The sequence below is a fragment of the Humulus lupulus genome, chromosome 5 (assembly GCF_963169125.1).
Source record: "Humulus lupulus chromosome 5, drHumLupu1.1, whole genome shotgun sequence".
NCBI lineage: Eukaryota > Viridiplantae > Streptophyta > Magnoliopsida > Rosales > Cannabaceae > Humulus > Humulus lupulus.
The window spans coordinates 16977260-16995671 of NC_084797.1; the positions used below are offsets into that span (position 1 = coordinate 16977260).

The window sequence follows — 18412 nt, forward strand, 5'->3', positions numbered from 1 at the left end:
TGTAATTAGGTTGCGGCCACCACTTCTTCGAGTCGCAACCAACACTCCAAATGTCACTTCACTTGATTTTGTAAGACGCTACTCAAGCTTTATTCACCGCAACATCACCATATATGCTTAGAGACTTCAAAATACATTAGAATTACATCTCAACTTCACCTTGCAACTCCTTTTTGTAGCCTATAAAATTCTTAAACCGAAATTGCATCAAATATATCGGTGTTTGTTATATTATTTTATAATATAATGTAATATTATATTATATTATAATATAATATTTTAGATTAAATAAATGTGACAAAGAATGTCACATATTGTAACATATAATAGAGAGTTACAATATTTAGATATATGAGATATATCCAAATAATGTAACATATTTGATGTTACAAATTTGTAACTTCCAAATATTACCCTTTATTGTGTAAATTTGTTGTTACACAATATTGAGATGAATTTCATAAAACCATATGTGATATGGCTGTTAGAGATATGATTTTTAACCCCAATAATGTGTTTTGGGAGTTATAAAATCATTTGGGAGGGTTTGTAACCGTTTGGAAAAACAACATATTTTTTAGTGCTGAAAATGGTCGGTGGTCGCGGCCACTAATGTCTCTGGCCGCGGCCACAGGCTAAAAACTGACTATTTTTTCAGTTTTTTCAATCTTTGTTGAACGAATCAAAAAACTCAAATAACTCCCAAATCTCATTTTTAATTCCATATTAATCCAATTAAATATTGGTAACTGTAACGCCCTGGTTACCCCAAAACAGTTACGGTGAACTAGAAATTTGACCCGCTACCCGAGTCCTTTGGTTAAAAACGTGCTCTAAGTGTGTGATTATCAGACTAAGATGGAAAACCAATAAAAAAGAAATGATATATTTCATTAAGTATATAAACCGTTCATGAGCTAATCAAAACATTTACAAGTTGTTTACAGTACAAAGTGGTCACTACTGTTTCAAATTTACAACCTCGCCGACCTAAGCGGCAAAAATAGGGTAAACCCCCTAGTTCCTCTGAGAACTCCTTGGCCGTGGTGGTCAAGCGGCCGCATATGTACACATCACCACCTAAGCTCTCCACTCAAGACTGAGTGAGCTTTTCTTTCCCTTTACCTACACCACATAGCACCCATGAGACAAGACCCGACAAAAAAACACAATATAGCATGATATAGCTTACAAAAACAAGAGCCTTTCAACTATCCGACCAAAGCCTGACCAAATAGTTATTCGCTGCTATTTAATCAAAGCATGACTATTTTCATCCATTTATATTTAATACTAAATTTATTGACAAGAAATTACAATAATCAAAGCCTTTGATTTCTCCTTAAAAAAAAAAGCCTTGATTTACTTATTTCCAATTAAGCAAATTAATTAGGAACTAGATGGACACGTATATGAAATAAATGACAATAATTATCTCATTTATAAATGAAACAATCACTGTACACGTGAGTCGTGACATGACCATTTGAAGATTGATTTAATGCTAGAAACATTAATGACTCATAAGACACTAATAATGTTTAATTACTATTTCAACCAACGTGGCATTTTATACCAACCACCTTTCACCAAACTTTACCAAACCAGCTTAATTAGTAAGAATTATACATTTACAAAATGCACCAATCCAAAACACTTATTTAATAACAACATCCTTATCTTTTTACTAAATTACTATACTCACTTCTTTTTTTTTTTCAATCAAAAGCTACAAAAATTGTAAAAACAAAACAAACGCGTGACTAATTTTTTTTTATGCGCGTGGAAAATAACATGTTTGAATTTAGTTTTCGGTATTGTAAATTATTCAGAATTTTCTTAAAATTTGCAGATGCTCTAAATAACTACAATATACACAATCATAAAAAAAAATCGCGCAAAAAACTGTTCAAAGGTTGAGAAAACCAAAAAAAGCCCTACCAAATAATTATCCACAAACTTAAACCTCTGTCCAAATTTATATAAAACATAAATGAGAATTTTTCTTTTTTTAAATTTGCTGAGAATATTCATCCAAATTTTAATAATAATAATAATAATTATTATTATTAAAATCTCTTCCAATCCGGCGCGTTTGGGCCAAAATTCAAGCAATCTGAAAAGATTGAGGTGAGCCGACGACGGTGCTAGTGACAGCTCACTTTGTCATATTTAAATAATAAAAAGTAATAAAAAAAATTTGGTCCAGCATATAAATAGTCGAAGTTGAAGCCCTTTTATTTTTCCGCCTTTAGCTACGAACAAAATTCCCTCGCAATTGCTGTTTGGGAAGATAGAAAGAAAATGACAGAAAGTGAAAGAAACGAAGAGAAAATGTCGAAACAGAAGCGAGACAGAAACTTACTGGCTTTCACCGGGGGAGTTGCTCTCGTCGCTCTTGCGGTGAACCTCGGTATCGCCGCTTTCAACTCCCATAAGCAAAAGAAAAAGAAGAAAGGTTTGTCTTCTTCCTCTCCCTGCATATCTTGCTTTCAAGTTTTTCGAAGTCTGAGAAAAATGCTTTTATGTACATCTCTCTCTTCAATTTCAGATCTTCCTGGCTCCAATTTTCGTGTTAATTTATCGGCGTCTGAGATTCTCAAATTAGCGGATCGAATCATTGCCAAGTCAAAGAAGGTTCACGATTTCGTGGCCTCGGTTCCTCTTGAGAAGGTATTTCTATATTGCTTTAAGTGAAAATTCAGTTATTAGAAGGTGTTTAAAGTAATGTTGTAGTCATGGTTTTGAAAACTTTTATGTGTGTTTTTTTTTCATTAGATAAGCTATGATCTATACTATGGTTTTTCTCTGAAGTCACTCATTGTCTTGTTTGTTCGTTTGTTATTTTAAGATAATGTATATAAAAGGGTACACAATGTTCTATATTTTATGCTTTTCGTGTATTGGCAACTTTTGGCTCATTATTGTTCCGGTAAAGTAACTATAATGACGATAAAATTAAGTGGTAGAAAAAAGAATAAAACTTTATCTTGTGCTTGTGGGCTTTTTTTTTTCTTTTGTGTGGTGAAGTTGTTTTATTTTTGCAGGTCACATATACGAATGTCATATCGCCTCTTGCAGAGTTAGAAGCGCAACAGTTTCCGTTGGTACAATCTTGTGTTCTTCCCAAGTTATTGTCCTTGTCCGATGATATTTGCAAAGCAAGTGCTGAAGCAGAGCGGAGAATAGATGCCCATGTTCTCATGTGCAGGTTGCATTATTAATTATTTCTTGTTTTTGTTGCTCTTTATCCCATCTTTCTACTTGTACAATGTTAGTGGGCTGAGTGATAATTTTGAATGGTACGTGGGAAAATGTGTTGGGGGTACATAGCACGAGGAAGGAAAAGTTTCTTTATTGGTAAAGTCTTGTGTGGTGACAGAGGTTGAGCATAATACCATGTACATTATTCATCTGCCAGTCAGCCAGTTTGTTATAATGGAATTAGGCTATAGTTAAAAATTTTGCAGTGGTGCTGATATGGCATTACATATGCAGACTCATTTGTTGATCAGTAGTCATTCAAGAGGTAGCATAAATGGAAGTCCTATACAATCATATGTCAAAGTATTGTGATGCGGTAGTCCATGGTTACTGAACATGCTATTTGTATCTACATATGATACTAAAGAGTTGCAGCATAACGGCATGATGGATGTGATTTTAGAAGGAAAGTATGTAGCCCCTGTAGCATATATTAAAGACAATTATTATGATGATTTTTCGTTCTAGAATGGTTGAGATTTTTTCAAATGTTCAATTTTCAATCTTTCGTTTACTTTTAGTGTAATTTCATTTTACTTTGAGCTTCACGCTGGTCACGTGGAGGATGAGCAAAGTGACTTAAAATCTTGCAATTACTTAGTCTAGGACTAATAACGTGTGATATTGTTCAATATGATCAGAAAACGTGAAGATGTATATCGTGTAGTCAGAGCTTTTGTGTCAAAGGGGGAATGGATAAATGCTGAAGCAAAACGCTATACCCTTTGCCTGGTAGGAAAATTCTTATCGTACTTACTGGTTTTCTCTATTATGCTTTTTTTCTGGTTAGATGATTTGGGTTGCCTAATAAATGATACTTCTTTTTTCTTTTTAAAAAAATGTTGCTTGTTTTCTGGGAACCTTGTAGCTAGCTACCCATGCATGATTGTTGTGATCCCACCGTTTATTAAAATAGTTAACATAGTCAACATCATGCTTATGAAAAATGAAATTTCCATTGCTTTATTACGTCTTCTTACGGTTTTCTTCATTGTTAGGGAGATCAGAAAAACCGATGTTGATTATTTTCTAATCAGTGACAGGTGAAAGACTTTGAACGTAATGGGTTGAACCTTACTTCAACCAAAAGAGAGGAAATGCAGCGGTTGAGGACACAAATTGATGATCTTAGCTTCCAATATATTCAAAATCTGAATGATGACAATACCTTTCTTTTCTTTAGTGAGGCCGAGCTAGCTGGTTTACCACCAGAATTTCTTAAGGTGAAATATGTCTCCTTATTTCTTTATTTTAAATCAACAATTTTCACATTGGAGTATGAAATCCTTCCAAATTTTGGAGCAATAACTGTCTTTACTTTCCCTCTGTAGAACAGTTCCATTGCTGCTTGATTGGATTAAGCTTTTTTAGGTGTCTTTTGTCTCTTGTTTCTGTGGATGTTTTTCAGTCGTGTTATATATTTCTTACTCTCCTTGCATATTATGAATGGATGTTGGAGAAGTTGATGACAAGTTTCCTGATTAGTTTAAACTTTTTTTAACTTTGGAAATTCTGCATATCCATCTTAAAGAAAAGTGCGCCCAATTCTATTGCCAATGTAGATCAGTTTCAAACTTTAAATGATAATGTTTACAACCTTTACTTATATTTTTTGTTTTTTTGGAGGGTCTTTACAGCCTTTACCTATACTGATGAAATTTTACTGTACAGACCTTGAATAAAGTTGCAAATGGTAAATTCAAGGTATCTCTGAGAAATCATCATGTTGCAGCTGTATTGGAACTTTGTAAGGTATTATACTCTAGATCTGTTACTTCACGACCATTTTGTGTTGGGAAATAGGAAATAGCTTGGGGCCTGAAAATGCCACCAACAGTTTCTTTGTATTTGGCTTTCTCTGAATGCTAAGGGATAAAGTATCTTACTGTCAGTTTCATTGTTTAATAAGTAAGACAGTTATTAATGTACTTTACAATGTTTCTTTTGAGTGTTTTTTAAGGTGGGGAAAACAAGAAATATGATAGCAGTGGCATATGGAAAGAGGTGTGGGGACGTCAATCTTCCTGTTTTAGAAGATCTGGTAAACCTTTTTCCTTTCATTATTTTCCCCAGAAAAGTATTCAATTAGGCCAAGTTTGAGTTCAGTATATTTATGCATTTCTTCCTTTCAAAAAAAGAGTAATTCACTTTTCAAGTGGTTATATGAAATCTCATTGTTTCTCAGTTTCGAACAAATGATTAGCTTTAGCATGAGAATGAATTAGTGTATACTGTTTATTATTTAGAATTCCAAAGATAGAAGTGTAAACAACTACTAGGAAATAGGAATTCAATAGAAGAGTCGATGTTTCTTACTTTCTTTCAATTTTCATTTAAAAATTGTGTTGAGAAAATTGCAATGTCACTTTAATGGAGGAGCACCGCCCTAATATTCTAATTGATAGGAGCATTGTAACTTTTTCTAGTGTAAAATGGTTTTCAGGCCAATTTTATCCCTGGTGTATCTTTGTAAAAGTTTATCGACAAGTATCATTATTTACTAGGAAATAGGAATTCAATAGCAGAGTTCTTACTTTCTTTCAATTTTAATTAAAAGTTTATCCCTGGTTTTCAGGTCAATTTTATCCCCGGTGTATCTTTGTAAAAGTTTATCAACAAGTATCATTGTTTACTTTTAAAATTTACTTCTCTTCAACTTTCATTTCTGGTTATTCTAATAATTACTATATTGAAGGGTAGATTACAAAATCAATTGATAATACAATTATTTTTTCCAGGTTCAACTACGCCATAAGTTTGCTCGAATACTTGGTTATTCGAACTTTGCTGACTATGCTGTTGATCTTCGAATGGCAAAGACTCCATCGAAGGTCTGTTTTGTTATGTCAAGTTATATGGTATTCTCAGAAAGTAGGATGATTCTAGAGGAAAAAGTCCCTCCACTTCCTACTCTTCTCAACCTCTTTTAGTGTTGGGAGCGAGAGAGGGTCTATGGGTGGTTCATTCCGCAGCTGATAGTTTTTTTTTATATGTTTCCTTTAGGTATTTGAATTCTTAGAGGACATTTCCAGTAGTTTGACCGACTTGGCCTCTAAAGAACTTCAGATGTTGAAGGACTTAAAGGTTAGTTGTTTGGTTTATGTTTTATGCTTTTCCATATTGCTTCTGTTTTTTCTCTCATTCATTTGGATCTCTTAAATGTTAGTTGTTTTGGTTTATGTTTTATGCTTTCCCATGTGTTGATTTGTTCTGTTCGTCATTCATTTGGATCTTATGTGACATCAGAAGAAAGAGGAAGGAGATCTTCCATTTGGGATTGAGGATTTCCTTTACTATGTCAAGAAGGTCCAACAGCAAGAATTTGATTTGGATTTTGGGGCTCTTAAGCAATACTTTCCTGTTAATTTGGTTTTGCCTGGGATTTTCAAAATAGTCCAAGACCTATTTGGTATGTTTATTTGTCTTACTTTATGATGCTTATTACTTGGTCAATTTGTTTACTGTCTTTTATATAACTGGTAATATGACTTCTAGGTTGATATCATGCAGGTTTAAGGTTTGAGGAAATTGAAGATCCTGAAATTTGGCATCCTGATGTTCGTGTATATTCAGTTTTTGATTCAAGTTCAAGTGAACTTATGGGTTATTTCTACCTTGATATGTACAAAAGGTTCAAGAGTGCTCCTTTTGATGTTATCTGTGTGTATTAATCGGAGTTTTGGGGAGATGAGTTGATGTTGTTTATTTGAACAGGGAAGGAAAATATAATCACACCTGTGTTGTGGGTCTTCAAAATGGTGCATTATCATCCAGCAGTGTACGACAGGTTGTGTTTTCAATATGATAAGCTAACGTAAAAAGTTAAACTTTTGTACTTTATGGTTACAGACATTTTGAGTTTGATAATAAAGTATGAACTTACGATCAGTAATAGTTAGTTTGAATTCTGAGCTCCCTTCCCCTTGTTTGTCTATAACTTAGTTAGTCTGTCATGGAGAGTTTCCTTGCAATATCTTGTATCTTTATTTTAATCCTTGCTTTAGTCTTAGGTGATCAATTGGCATACATGTATCATGAATTCACGAGTACATTATATATTTATATTCCTAATAAATGGATCTAGGGTATCTAATTTGTTTATTTCCCGCTTCTGTATTTAGATTCCAGTGGTGCTACTAATATCTCAATTTCCGAAGGAAGTGGATGGACACCCTGGGTTGCTACGATTCTCGGAAGTGGTTAATTTTTTCCATGAGTTTGGCCATGTGGTAAGCTGTATTCTTTTCTTGTGCTCTGGAATTAGTTCTTTCACTGATTTTACTTAAGCTTTGCAAATTGTTTTTAATGGGATTTACCAATAAATTGAAACTATTGTATGTTCTAATGTCTTTGGAGAGGTGATTTATGACATTGAGCATCACTTTTGGTTCTTATATACCTTTAGGTTCAATATGTATGCAATCGTGCATCTTTTGCAAGATTTTCTGGACTGGGCTATGATCCAGACTTTGTTGAGGTTCCTGCTCAGGTTCTAGAAAACTGGTAATTGTTTGTCATGTTCCCTGTTTACTAGTTGGAGTTAAATCAAATTCACCCTTTAATTACTTCATGCAAAATTTAGGTGTTATGAGAGTTCTTCTCTGAAGTTGATATCCGGCTTTTATCAGGTAAGAAATGATTCTTCCCCTCCACTCTGATGGGATGGTCTAAACGTCTTTGACATGAGCTGTATGTTTTTTCTGGTTTCTGTGATTAGGACATAACAAGGCCTATTGAGGATGAAATATGCAAGACACTTAAAAGATGGCGCTACTCATTTTCTGCACTCAAATTAAAGCAAGAAATTCTTTATTGTAAGTTCTCTGGCTATTTATACTATGTACTATGTAGTGAAAGTTTTGCTTCACCCTTGTAGGTTTTAAATGATTTTTGGGATGATCATTCATATAATCTAGGCCAGTTAGAAAATTTTAGTTTAGTTTAGTCATTGTTAGTATTATTTTATGGAAACAAAGTTAGTTTCTCAGAATGATGCCTGGTTTTAGGCAATTAGGTGCGTAACTCAAGTCCTTGACAAAATTAGTGTAATGATTGGGCATGTTTTTCCTTCTATCTGCTAAATAAATATTGTGGAAGAAAAAACTACATATGGCCCATATTCTGGTTCTTTAAATATCTGAAAAGTAAGAAAATCAGAAGAAAACAAATGATAAGCAACAGCATGATCCCAGATTGAGATGTTCTTGCGGTGTGTTTTTTATTTGTTAGCTTCACATTTAAGGCACCATAAGTTGAATCAATCTGTTTTTTCAATGCTATATTTTTTTTTTGTGTTAGCTTCATATTTAAGGCACCATAGGTTTGTAAGAAAACAATCTCTTGACGTAGTTTAGTTATTCTTCTTGCCATTTGTGTGATCTTTATAGTTTTTTTATCTCTGATTTAGGTCTTTTTGATCAAATTATACATTCTGCGGACAATGTCGACATCGTTGAGTTATTCAAGCATCTTCATCCAAAGGTATATGTAACTTTCTCTCTTCAGAAGTTTTGTGTATAGAATTACAAATTTGTCTCTCATCTTCTTATTATTCTTTTTTTCTCTTTTTGTGTGAGTCAGATTTTGTTAGGGTTGCCAGTTTTGGAAGGGACAAATCCAGCTTCACGTTTTCCTTGTAGTGTTATTGGTTATGAATCTGCCTGTTACAGTCATATATGGAGTGAGGTTTGACTCTCCCTCAACTTAGTATTCTTTTCATTCATATATTTTGAGCCAGCATATACTCTGTTATCGCGAGCATCATAATTCTTTTTGGAGTATTGCGGCACTTCTTAATGTTTATGATATTAAAACCAATTGTACAGGTTTTTGCTGCTGACATATTTTCTTCAAAGTTTCACAACAATATTTCGAACCAGTACGTTGGCATGCAGTTCAGGAACAAGGTAAACATAAACATCTTGCTGTGTTAAATCAAAACCATAAAGTAATGGCTTGGAAAATTTAATTGACTAAAAACACAATTCTCTCTCACTTAAGAGGGGTGTGATTTACAACCCAATTCACAAAGGTGATTCTAAAATTTATTTGTGATTTATCAATAACTTGGAAGGCATTGGCTCCTGGTGGAGGCAAGGAACCCATTGAAGTACTGTCAGATTTTCTTGGAAGAGAACCATCAATCCGAGCTTTTGTCAACGCCAAAGCTGATTTTAGTTTGTGATCACAGAGGAGGCATTGTTGGTTCTGTCTTCTTCCCCGGATCTCCTAATCGGCATTCTGCAATTTTGGTTACCTACTCGAGTACATCCCCTTGTTGTATTTAATCTCCATTAAGAATTTTATCTATTTGAATCGATGGTAAAAGTGTCTAGTTTGTCACATAATTTATCATAGATGGAGGTTAGTATTATCTTTGTGAGGTGGGTGCATTATGGCTTTTTTTTTTTTGATTGATCAGAAAATTTATCATGGTTATTATTTATGTATTTATTAGCTTCAAAACAACCAATTTTCTCCGCTTTCTTTTTTCTTTCTTTCTCGAACTTTTTTTTAAGTGTTCGTAAACATGGATCATGTTTATCCTTATTTAAATGACTCACGAACGGTATAATATGTTAATAGATGGGAAATTTGATATAAAGGAGTTCCCTTTATTATATATTGTTTTACCACCTCATTTGGCTTGACAAACATGTTTTTAGAGGCTACGAAATTGAGGAGAAAAGTGACAAATATATCTTTACCCTTTTTAAATTGTTCAAACATGGATCCAAATAATTCTATTAAAATGTCCTCGTGCATTAGTCATATTAAATGATATTCTTCAAGGATTGGGTTGCCCAAATAACATAAAAGAAACTTTTTGGTTTTGGTTGCTTTAGAAGGTCCAGGTTGGTCTACTAACAACATCATTTCTAGATTGAATGAGTTTGTTTTACTTTTAATTACTTTTAATAACAAAAGAAAAGTTTATCTTCTATTCATTTATTTTTGGTGGTACTTATTCATCAATGGATAGTAAATATAATCCAATTACTAAGCAAAACAAAGAAAAAGAAAAAAGAAAAAAAATCCAATTACTACATTTAGATTTTAAGAATCCTGAATTATTGTTGCATTTTACTGATTTTTTTTGTTTTTTGGAAAGGGTTGCATTTTACTGACTTAGGAGACCAAAAACTAACTTTATCAAATTTGTCTTCACTTTGGGTGTACTTAGAATTAGACACAATTCAATGAACTTGTAAATGAAACCAAAAAGAGGAAAGTAAAGGAAGAGAAAAAGTAGACGCAAAAGAGCTTCGGATTCGAATACATCTTAAGAATTTATTATAGTATTTATTAGTCAGATTACTATGGAGTACTATTTAGGATCACACAAATTAAAATGTGATGCCCATTTAAAAATATTACATGATTAATAATAATGACACATTATAATGTGTAAAAATTATGTTTAATTTGAAAGTGTGTCTATATTATCAATGATGAAAATTTTCCATACGAGACCCTCCCGTGGGGACCATCCCTTATGGGGTGGGGATTCCCTACCTAAACCGGGAATGAGACGAAGATAACACTTCCTGCCCCAGACTGGACTCCATTTAATTTTTATTTATTTTACATGTTTTTTATGTGATTTTGTAACAAATTAGTAACTTTTTAGAGATTTTTAATTTTACCTTGGACATATTTAATATTTTTAGTGATTAATATAGTGTAATATATATATTAATATTAAATAATTTACTTTTGTTTATTTTATTTTTTAAATAAATGGGTACCTATGAGAATTTTCCACTCCAACGTGAATTTCCTGCCCCAATTCTAACATAGAATATACGAGGATGAAAATTAAAATAATTAACGAATATGGAAGCACGAAGAGCACCACCTTCTAATTACCCGTCCCATTTCCATCCCTATATGTCATTACTTATAATAATTATAAGGAAGTGGAGTTTTAGTATTCTTCTTGAGCTCAATTTCTTAGTTCGTTTCTAATATGTCATCTACCATCAGTTTTTTTTTTAAATAATAATAAATAATTCTAAGTGGAAAGCGATCAATTGAAATATGGTCGTTATTCAGTAACTTGTTTCAATTCTGACTTGGTACATAAAAGAATTCGACTAGAATAGTCTGCACCAAAAAAAATAAATTATTTATTACCAAGAATAGATAATGACGAGGAAATAAACAAAGCCAACGTTTGAGAGTCAACAAACAACAACAACCAGGAACAAAACAAACACTTTCCTCTGTAAGTAAGTCATCACTAAATTACCCTGTATTCACCTTTTTGTTCCGGCTCGTTCTTCACAGCCATTACTGTATTTTCTATTTTATTTTTGGGAGTTTTGATAGCTATAAATTCTTAGATTGGGAAGAAAGAAAGTAATAATTGATTGATCTTCTTTTTATTATTATCTTTTTCTAGTGGAGGAACCGATGGAAAAAGGGTTATTTTTCATCAGATTTCTGCTGATGTTTTTGGTTAAGATTGACCCTTTTTAGTTGGAGTTTTCACTTTAGCTCGAATGTTCAAAATTTTGATCTGGGTATGTGGTGAAAGAGGCTGGAGTTTGAGAAGTGAATAAATAAAGGTTCTTGGAGCATGAGATTGGACAAAGCGCGGTCTGGTCTGATTTTTAGCACTAAAAAAGGTTGGGTTTGATTCTAGTTTTCAAAAGAAAGAAGGGGTTTTGAGCCTCCTGTAATTGACTTATTCAAATATTGGGTTTAGGACAAAAATTTCTCGATATCTTTATCTCTCTAGTATTTATTTTTTCAAATATTGGGTTTTAAGTATTTGAGCTTTTTGCCTTCGATTTGGCTTGGTGGAGTTTTTACTCGCTTTATATGTGGTCTCTATTTGATGATTTTCTGAAATTTTAGAGGGTGGCGCTTTCTTTCTTTCTTTCTTTCTTTTGTTTTTCTTCTGTATGAGTATGTTAAAACAGATTCTCAGTAAGCTTCCCCGGAAGTCTTCTAAGAGCAATGGAAAACATGAATATGGTGGAAGCAATGCTACTTATTTTAACAATGCTTCTACCAATTCCAGAAGCAGTGAGTTAGAAGAGACTAACAAGTCTAGAACTTCAGTTATATCGTTTCCTGCTGGTAACAATTATGCTTCAGAAGTTGAGCAAAATCATGGTAACAAAAATGGTCGAGTTGCGAAATTGAAGCCAAACGGCATTGCAGTGCCTTCTTCTTATGAAGCACTGCCTGCGTTCAGGGATGTTCCAAGCTCTGAGAAGCAAAGCTTAATGATAAAGAAGTTAAATTTGTGCTGTGTTGTGTTTGATTTCACTGACCCAACAAAGCACCTCAAAGAGAAAGAGATCAAACAACTAACATTGTTGGAGCTAGTGGATTACTTGACTTCTGCAAATGATAAGTTTTCTGAAACCGTCATGCAAGAAGGTATTAAAATGGTATCCACAAACTTATTTAGAACCTTCACTCCACAGCCGCGTGAGAACAAAGTTGCAGAAGGGTTTGATTTGGAAGAGGAGGAACCTTCCATGGATCCTGCATGGTCTCACTTACAAATTGTATATGAGTTTTTTGTAAGGTTTGTTGCATCATCTTATATCGATGCGAAACTAGCTAAACGATATGTTGATCACTCTTTTATTCTTCAGTTGCTGGAGCTTTTTGACTCTGAAGATTTTAGAGAAAGGGAGTATCTGAAAACCATTCTGCACCGCATTTATGGAAAGTTTATGGTGCATCGTCCTTTCATTAGGAAGGCTATCAACAACATTTTTTATCGCTTTATCTTTGAGACAGAGAGGCATAATGGTATCACTGAACTTCTTGAAATTTTGGGCAGCATTGTAAATGGATTTGCTCTACCACTGAAAGAAGAGCACAAGTTGTTTCTTGTCCGGGCACTTATTCCCCTACACAAACCAAAATGCTTGGTAATGTACCACCAACAATTATCTTACTGCATCACACAATTTGTGGAAAAGGATTGCAAGCTTGCTGATACAGTCATAAGGGGCTTATTGAAGTACTGGCCAATCACCAATAGTTCCAAGGAAGTGATGTTCTTAGGTGAATTGGAGGAAGTTTTAGAAGCAACTCATCCACCAGAGTTCCAGCGTTGCATGGTGCCCTTGTTTCTCCAGATTGCTCGTTGTTTAAACAGTTCTCACTTTCAGGTAGTGACACTCTTTATTTGTGCAACACATAATTGCATTATGCTTCTCTTTTGTGTATGAAGCTTTTGAAGAAGGGAATATGTATGTGAATGTTAAACTAGTTGCTAACATTGTTAGGTGTTAAGTGCTCCAAATTCTTGTTTTAAATCTTTAAGGCACTTTTACTTTTTTTGCATATGATGTTTATTATATTTTTTGTTGTGTTGTTTTCTGTGGACTAAAATGCTCTGCATTCAGTGTTTCTAATGGCCGAGTGAACTGATTCTTATTAGTTATGTTGGTTGGAGGTTACTTAAAGCTGTGTTACTGTAAGTTACTGTTATTTCAGTTAGTGTATCAGCTTAGCTTGCTGGGAATCAGTGCTCAATTCAAACACTTATTTTACTTCTTTACTAATAAATTTGACCATTTTTTTTATAAAACTTGACCAATTCAGGGAACCTTCTGATCAGTCTGCTTGAACATGATGCAAGTTTTTTTATTTTCTTATCTTTTTAACAATGTAGCTGGGTGACATGCCTACCTCCCAAACTGCATATATTGATCTAAACAGATTGATTTAGAGATGTTCTCACATAGTGCTAATTATAATTATTTTCCAGGTTGCGGAGAGAGCATTGTTTTTGTGGAACAACGATCACATTGAGAACTTGATCAAGCAAAATCACAATGTCATTCTACCAATAATCTTCCCCGCCTTGGAAAATAATGCTAGAAATCATTGGAACCAAGCTGTTCATAGCTTGACCTTAAATGTGTGCAAGATTTTCCATGATCTTGATCCCGAGCTGTTTGAAGAGCGCTTACACAAGTTTCATGAAGATGAGTCAAAAGAATATGAGATTAAAGCAAGACGCGAAGCCACGTGGCAACGTTTAGAAGAGCTAGCTGTGAAGAACTTCACAAGCAAAGAGCTAGTGCTTGTTTCACGCGAAGCTGCTCATCATGCTACAACCTAGCTTAGCTGCAGCAAGTGGACAGTTTGAATGGCCTGCAATTTTTTTTCAGTTGAGATGAGATTGGTAAAAAAAACTGGTGAGTGGTGAATGGTTCAAATGGTTGAATGTTTTATTCATTTATTTATTCTCACCTGCTTCAAAAAAAATTAAACAAAAACAAATCATATCTATCTACACTACTGGGAAGCGCATTGTTTTGTTTATCCTTCTTATCTTCAGACTTAAGTTAAAGCATATATTTTCTTTTACTGAAGTTTGTTATAATGAGGTGCACAACACGACCTGATGAAGGAAATGTTTCTTTATGAGTTGAGCATAATACCATGTATCCATATTCATCTGCTTGTTAGATAGTTTGTTATAATGGAAATAGACTATAGTTAAGAATTTTGCTGTGGTAACGAAATCTGCATTACAAATGCAGATTCATTTGTTAAAAAAGTAGTCATTCAAGAAGTATGATGTGCGCTGCTAATTCTCACACGCAAACATGTAAAGAACCAGTAGAACATATAGCAAAAAGGTTCGAATTACTATTGAATATTGATAGTAAAATGTAACAATGGGTATTCGAGTGTTAGAATGTGGAAAATGGTCTAGAAGTAGAGTGGGGTGCATGGTAAGAAGTATAGAGTTCCATCTCAAAACCAATGATGAGTAGAGTAACTTATGCTCTTATGTTGAATGTGCCTACGCACTTTTTATGTGATATATTTTTCTCTAACATCTTCCCCTCAAGATGGTGGCTATTTTTGCTCATAATTTTGGACGGCTCGATCGTAAGTGGCTCTTTGATTCTTTTGGCTCACTATCCCCGAATCACAAAGGTTCTTTTTGACTCTCTTTTTGGATCGTGTTTACTCGTTAGAGTTTTCTTTGGTTCATGATACCAGGTTAGAATGTGGAAATTGATCTAGAAATAGAGTGGGGTGCATAGTGAGAAGCATAGGATTCCATCTCAAAACCAATTGATGATGAGTAGAGTAACCCATGTTCTTATGTATTGTTGAATGTGTCCACACATTTTCCATATTAGATATTTTTCTCCAACATCGAGAGACCCAAAACTCTCCTAAGAGCAAAGCTTAATTCAATACATTTTTCATGATCCTCCCATTGTCCATTCCTCTCTCCTATTTATACTACTCTAAATCATACCACTCATTAGCCATGACCAAAATTACCCAAATACCCCTTTTCATTTTTCATTCTATTATTTATCCAATTAGGTCCGTATCTAAGTAGCATCAAGAAGTATTGTGATGCAGTAGCTTAATGGATGTGATTCTTGAAGGAAAGTATGTAGCTTTTGTCTGATGTAGCATATATCAAGCACAACTATTATGGTGATTTTTTGTTTTAGAATAATGGTTTAGATTTTCTCAAACGTGTCATTTTCAATCTTCCGTTTACCTTTAATATAATTTCATTTGACTTTTTGAGTTTTATGCTGGTCATGTGGAGGATAAGCAAAGTGACTTAAAATCGTGCAATTCTTAGTTTAGTTTGGAACTAAACAATATGCGATAGTTCAATATGATCAGAAAACGTGAAGATGTATATCGTGTAGTCAGAGCTTTTCCCACCCTTTGCATGGTAGGAAAATTCTTATTGTATTTGCTTGTTTTGACTACAAAGGCTTTTTTTCTGGTTGAGTGGTTTGATTGCCTAATAAATGTTAGTTGTTTTTTCTTTTAAAAAGAATATTACTTGTGTGTAAGTTACATACATATAAGCAGGGATGGCAAGTGGAATTACTATGATCTGTGTTTTTAAAGTTCTAAGAGCCCGGTGCCTGAGAAGCAAACTGCAGAAACTCGGGATCCTTTTCAAATCTAGCCATGTCTTCTTCCTCTAAGTTGATCCATGCCTCAACTCCATCCCCACTACTATTGCTCATCAATATTACAACGTCTTTGATAGGTATGTTAGTAACACATGCCCATATGGGCTTTCCCCAGCCTAGATCAGTTTCATAGAGTGGGAACCTAAGCCAGCTGCTGAATCTGTAGAAGGGTGCCACTCCTTCAGACACCAATTTACTTGCTTCCTTAAGAGAATCATAAGCTAACATATACCCATCTTCTGTTCTGATTTTGGCCACATAATCTTTGTTTATTTTCCTTATTGCTTTCTTCAACTGAACCACAAAATCATGCAACTCAAGCTTCTTGCTTTCTTCGCCTTCTTCTTCCATGATGGTTGCAACCGCACTTCGCCAAATGTTGCCTATAGTAGTCTCTGGCAATGGCGGATCCATTCTTCCCCTCAAATTCACCACTTGGGATATCACCATGGATGGCTTAGAAATCTTCTCATTGGATGATATTTTGTTTCTAGACTTCAAGGCAGTTTTGCTTATGAGAGCAGTCACAACTTCCACCCTAGTAGGGTTAAAATTATCACTGGTGGTGCCCATTGCTTTGGCTTTGAGTTTCTCCAAACTCGATGAATCGAACAGAAATCTCTTCGTCGCAACCCTCCCTGCTTTCATTATCAGATTACTTGGGGGCTGAACCTGAATCTCTCTAGGAGGAAAAACCACAGCCGAGTCGAAAGAGGGAGGGATTCTCTTGCCACTCTCATGGCCATGGGAGGAGGAAGAAGCACCAACACTCGCAGCCCACGCGGTGAGGAAAGTGGAAAGTGTGGTTCCATCGGCGACTTTGTGTGAGATGCAAATGCCAATCCCTATGCCGCCACAGTCAAAGACATTTAACTGAACCACCAAGACCGGAACACCCTCATCATCATAATCCTTTTTCACATTGTAAGGATTAATAGGAAGGAGTTGTTGTATTGAACTCATCTTTGGATTTTCAAGTATCTCCGACAGCTTAGCGTTAGCTCTAGCTTCAATGAAGCTGACGCCATCGCCTTCAAGCGGTTCCACCGATACATCGTTTCGAATCTTTCCAGCCAAAGGAGAGAACTCCACCAATACTTCAGACAAACATTGTTTCAACTTCTTAACCTTGTCTTTGGTTTCATTGTTGGTTGAGTGACGAGAAGAGTAGAAAAGAACAATGGGGACGTAAAAATGTGGAGCTAGCTGGTCTAGAAGACAGAATTTGTAACTACTACTCCTGAGGTGGTTTGGAACTGAAGATGGTGATGGCTTGAGAATTTCTTTGGAAACAACATCAATCTTCATCATTTTCTCCTTAAGTTTAGGTTGTCAATCTTTTAGTTTTAGAGTTCGATCATAACAATGTTCAGGAGAGAAGATTATATAAATTGTATTTACACGCAATGTAGAGCTTAGAGTGATTATAGTTTATTTCCACACAACTGTCCAAACAATGCTCTACCGCCATTACTATAGAAAGTATGAGGAGCCTAAGTATAGTTATTATTACGTCCCTATTTATATAAGTTACCAAGGTAAGAGCGTGATTGTAGACTAGACAGGCCATTGGCCATAGCGAGAAGTTTGACCCCATTAGAATATAATTAGAGACTTGGAAAAGGGACTAAAATCTTCTCTGCATTTTGTGTGTCCTACCTATACATGTCCATCCAATAAAATATGGACAGCTCAGCTTTTTTTTTTCCTATTTGTTGTTAATAACCGTGGAAGAAAGTGAAAGAGAATATTTGTAGAATGATATTAATAGCTTTAATGTTTTCAATTTGTTGTACGGGTCATTATTTATACACTCCAAAATTATATACAGGCATCCCATTAATTAAAAAAAATTAAATTTAACAATTTTTTCTCAAAATTTTTTTTAACATTTTTTAAATTCTATTTTTTTTTGTTAATTTCAATAATTTTATTTTATCTTGTTTTCATAATTTTTCTTAAATAATGTACAATTTTTTAGAAAAAAAAACTGTTTCTTAACTTATATTTTTTTTGTTAAAATTTTTATTTTATTTAAATATTTAGAATATATATTTTTTGAACATGAAAAAAAAAATAGAAAAATATGAGCATAAGTTAATAAAAATAGAGTGTCTTAATCAAATTTTGGGGTTCAACCGTTGTTGTATTTATATTACATTTTAGTATGATCATTAGTCTTTGATAGTAATCTTTTAGGAATA

At 34.1% G+C, this 18412-nt stretch overlaps 3 protein-coding genes across 4 annotated transcripts; 2 read left to right on the top strand and 1 right to left on the bottom strand.

Annotated features, from left to right (window-relative positions):
* Positions 1 to 2239: 2239 nt before the first annotated feature.
* Positions 2240 to 9748, top strand: LOC133834545 (probable thimet oligopeptidase). Of its 2 annotated transcripts, none has more exons than XM_062264192.1 (20): positions 2240 to 2458; positions 2552 to 2673; positions 3048 to 3211; positions 3906 to 3996; positions 4308 to 4487; positions 4936 to 5016; positions 5225 to 5305; positions 6003 to 6095; positions 6268 to 6348; positions 6511 to 6673; positions 6775 to 6895; positions 6979 to 7051; positions 7386 to 7493; positions 7670 to 7767; positions 7847 to 7892; positions 7982 to 8078; positions 8672 to 8745; positions 8845 to 8949; positions 9090 to 9170; positions 9338 to 9748. In XM_062264192.1, exons 1-20 carry the CDS (start codon positions 2305 to 2307, stop codon positions 9446 to 9448), a joined length of 2124 nt encoding a protein of 707 aa, XP_062120176.1. In that variant the 5' UTR covers positions 2240 to 2304; the 3' UTR covers positions 9449 to 9748. The 2 variants fall into 2 exon arrangements, with proteins under 2 accessions (XP_062120176.1, XP_062120177.1); XM_062264193.1 differs by having other exon boundaries at positions 6514 to 6673.
* Positions 9749 to 11416: 1668 nt separating this feature from the next.
* On the top strand, positions 11417 to 14681 carry LOC133834546 (serine/threonine protein phosphatase 2A 57 kDa regulatory subunit B' theta isoform-like). Its single transcript, XM_062264194.1, has 3 exons — positions 11417 to 11495; positions 11669 to 13403; positions 14006 to 14681. The coding sequence occupies exons 2-3, from the start codon at positions 12174 to 12176 to the stop codon at positions 14360 to 14362; spliced, it is 1587 nt and encodes a 528-aa protein (XP_062120178.1). The 5' UTR covers positions 11417 to 11495; positions 11669 to 12173; the 3' UTR covers positions 14363 to 14681.
* A 1461-nt stretch (positions 14682 to 16142) lies between these two features.
* On the bottom strand, positions 16143 to 17519 carry LOC133778896 (stemmadenine O-acetyltransferase-like). The gene has a single exon (XM_062218910.1). It carries the CDS (start codon positions 17517 to 17519, stop codon positions 16143 to 16145), a length of 1377 nt encoding a protein of 458 aa, XP_062074894.1.
* Positions 17520 to 18412: the final 893 nt, after the last annotated feature.

Bases quoted from the DNA above. Each gene is read 5' to 3' on its own strand.
- LOC133834545 (XM_062264192.1), top strand. From the start codon at position 2,305: ATGACAGAAAGTGAAAGAAACGAAGAGAAAATGTCGAAACAGAAGCGA. The intron at 7,893-7,981 runs GTAAGAAATGAT...TTCTGTGATTAG, and splicing joins TGATATCCGGCTTTTATCAG to GACATAACAAGGCCTATTGA. The intron at 8,079-8,671 runs GTAAGTTCTCTG...TCTCTGATTTAG, and splicing joins AAAGCAAGAAATTCTTTATT to GTCTTTTTGATCAAATTATA.
- LOC133834546 (XM_062264194.1), top strand. From the start codon at position 12,174: ATGAGTATGTTAAAACAGATTCTCAGTAAGCTTCCCCGGAAGTCTTCT. The intron at 13,404-14,005 runs GTAGTGACACTC...ATTATTTTCCAG, and splicing joins TAAACAGTTCTCACTTTCAG to GTTGCGGAGAGAGCATTGTT.
- LOC133778896 (XM_062218910.1), bottom strand. From the start codon at position 17,519: ATGATGAAGATTGATGTTGTTTCCAAAGAAATTCTCAAGCCATCACCA.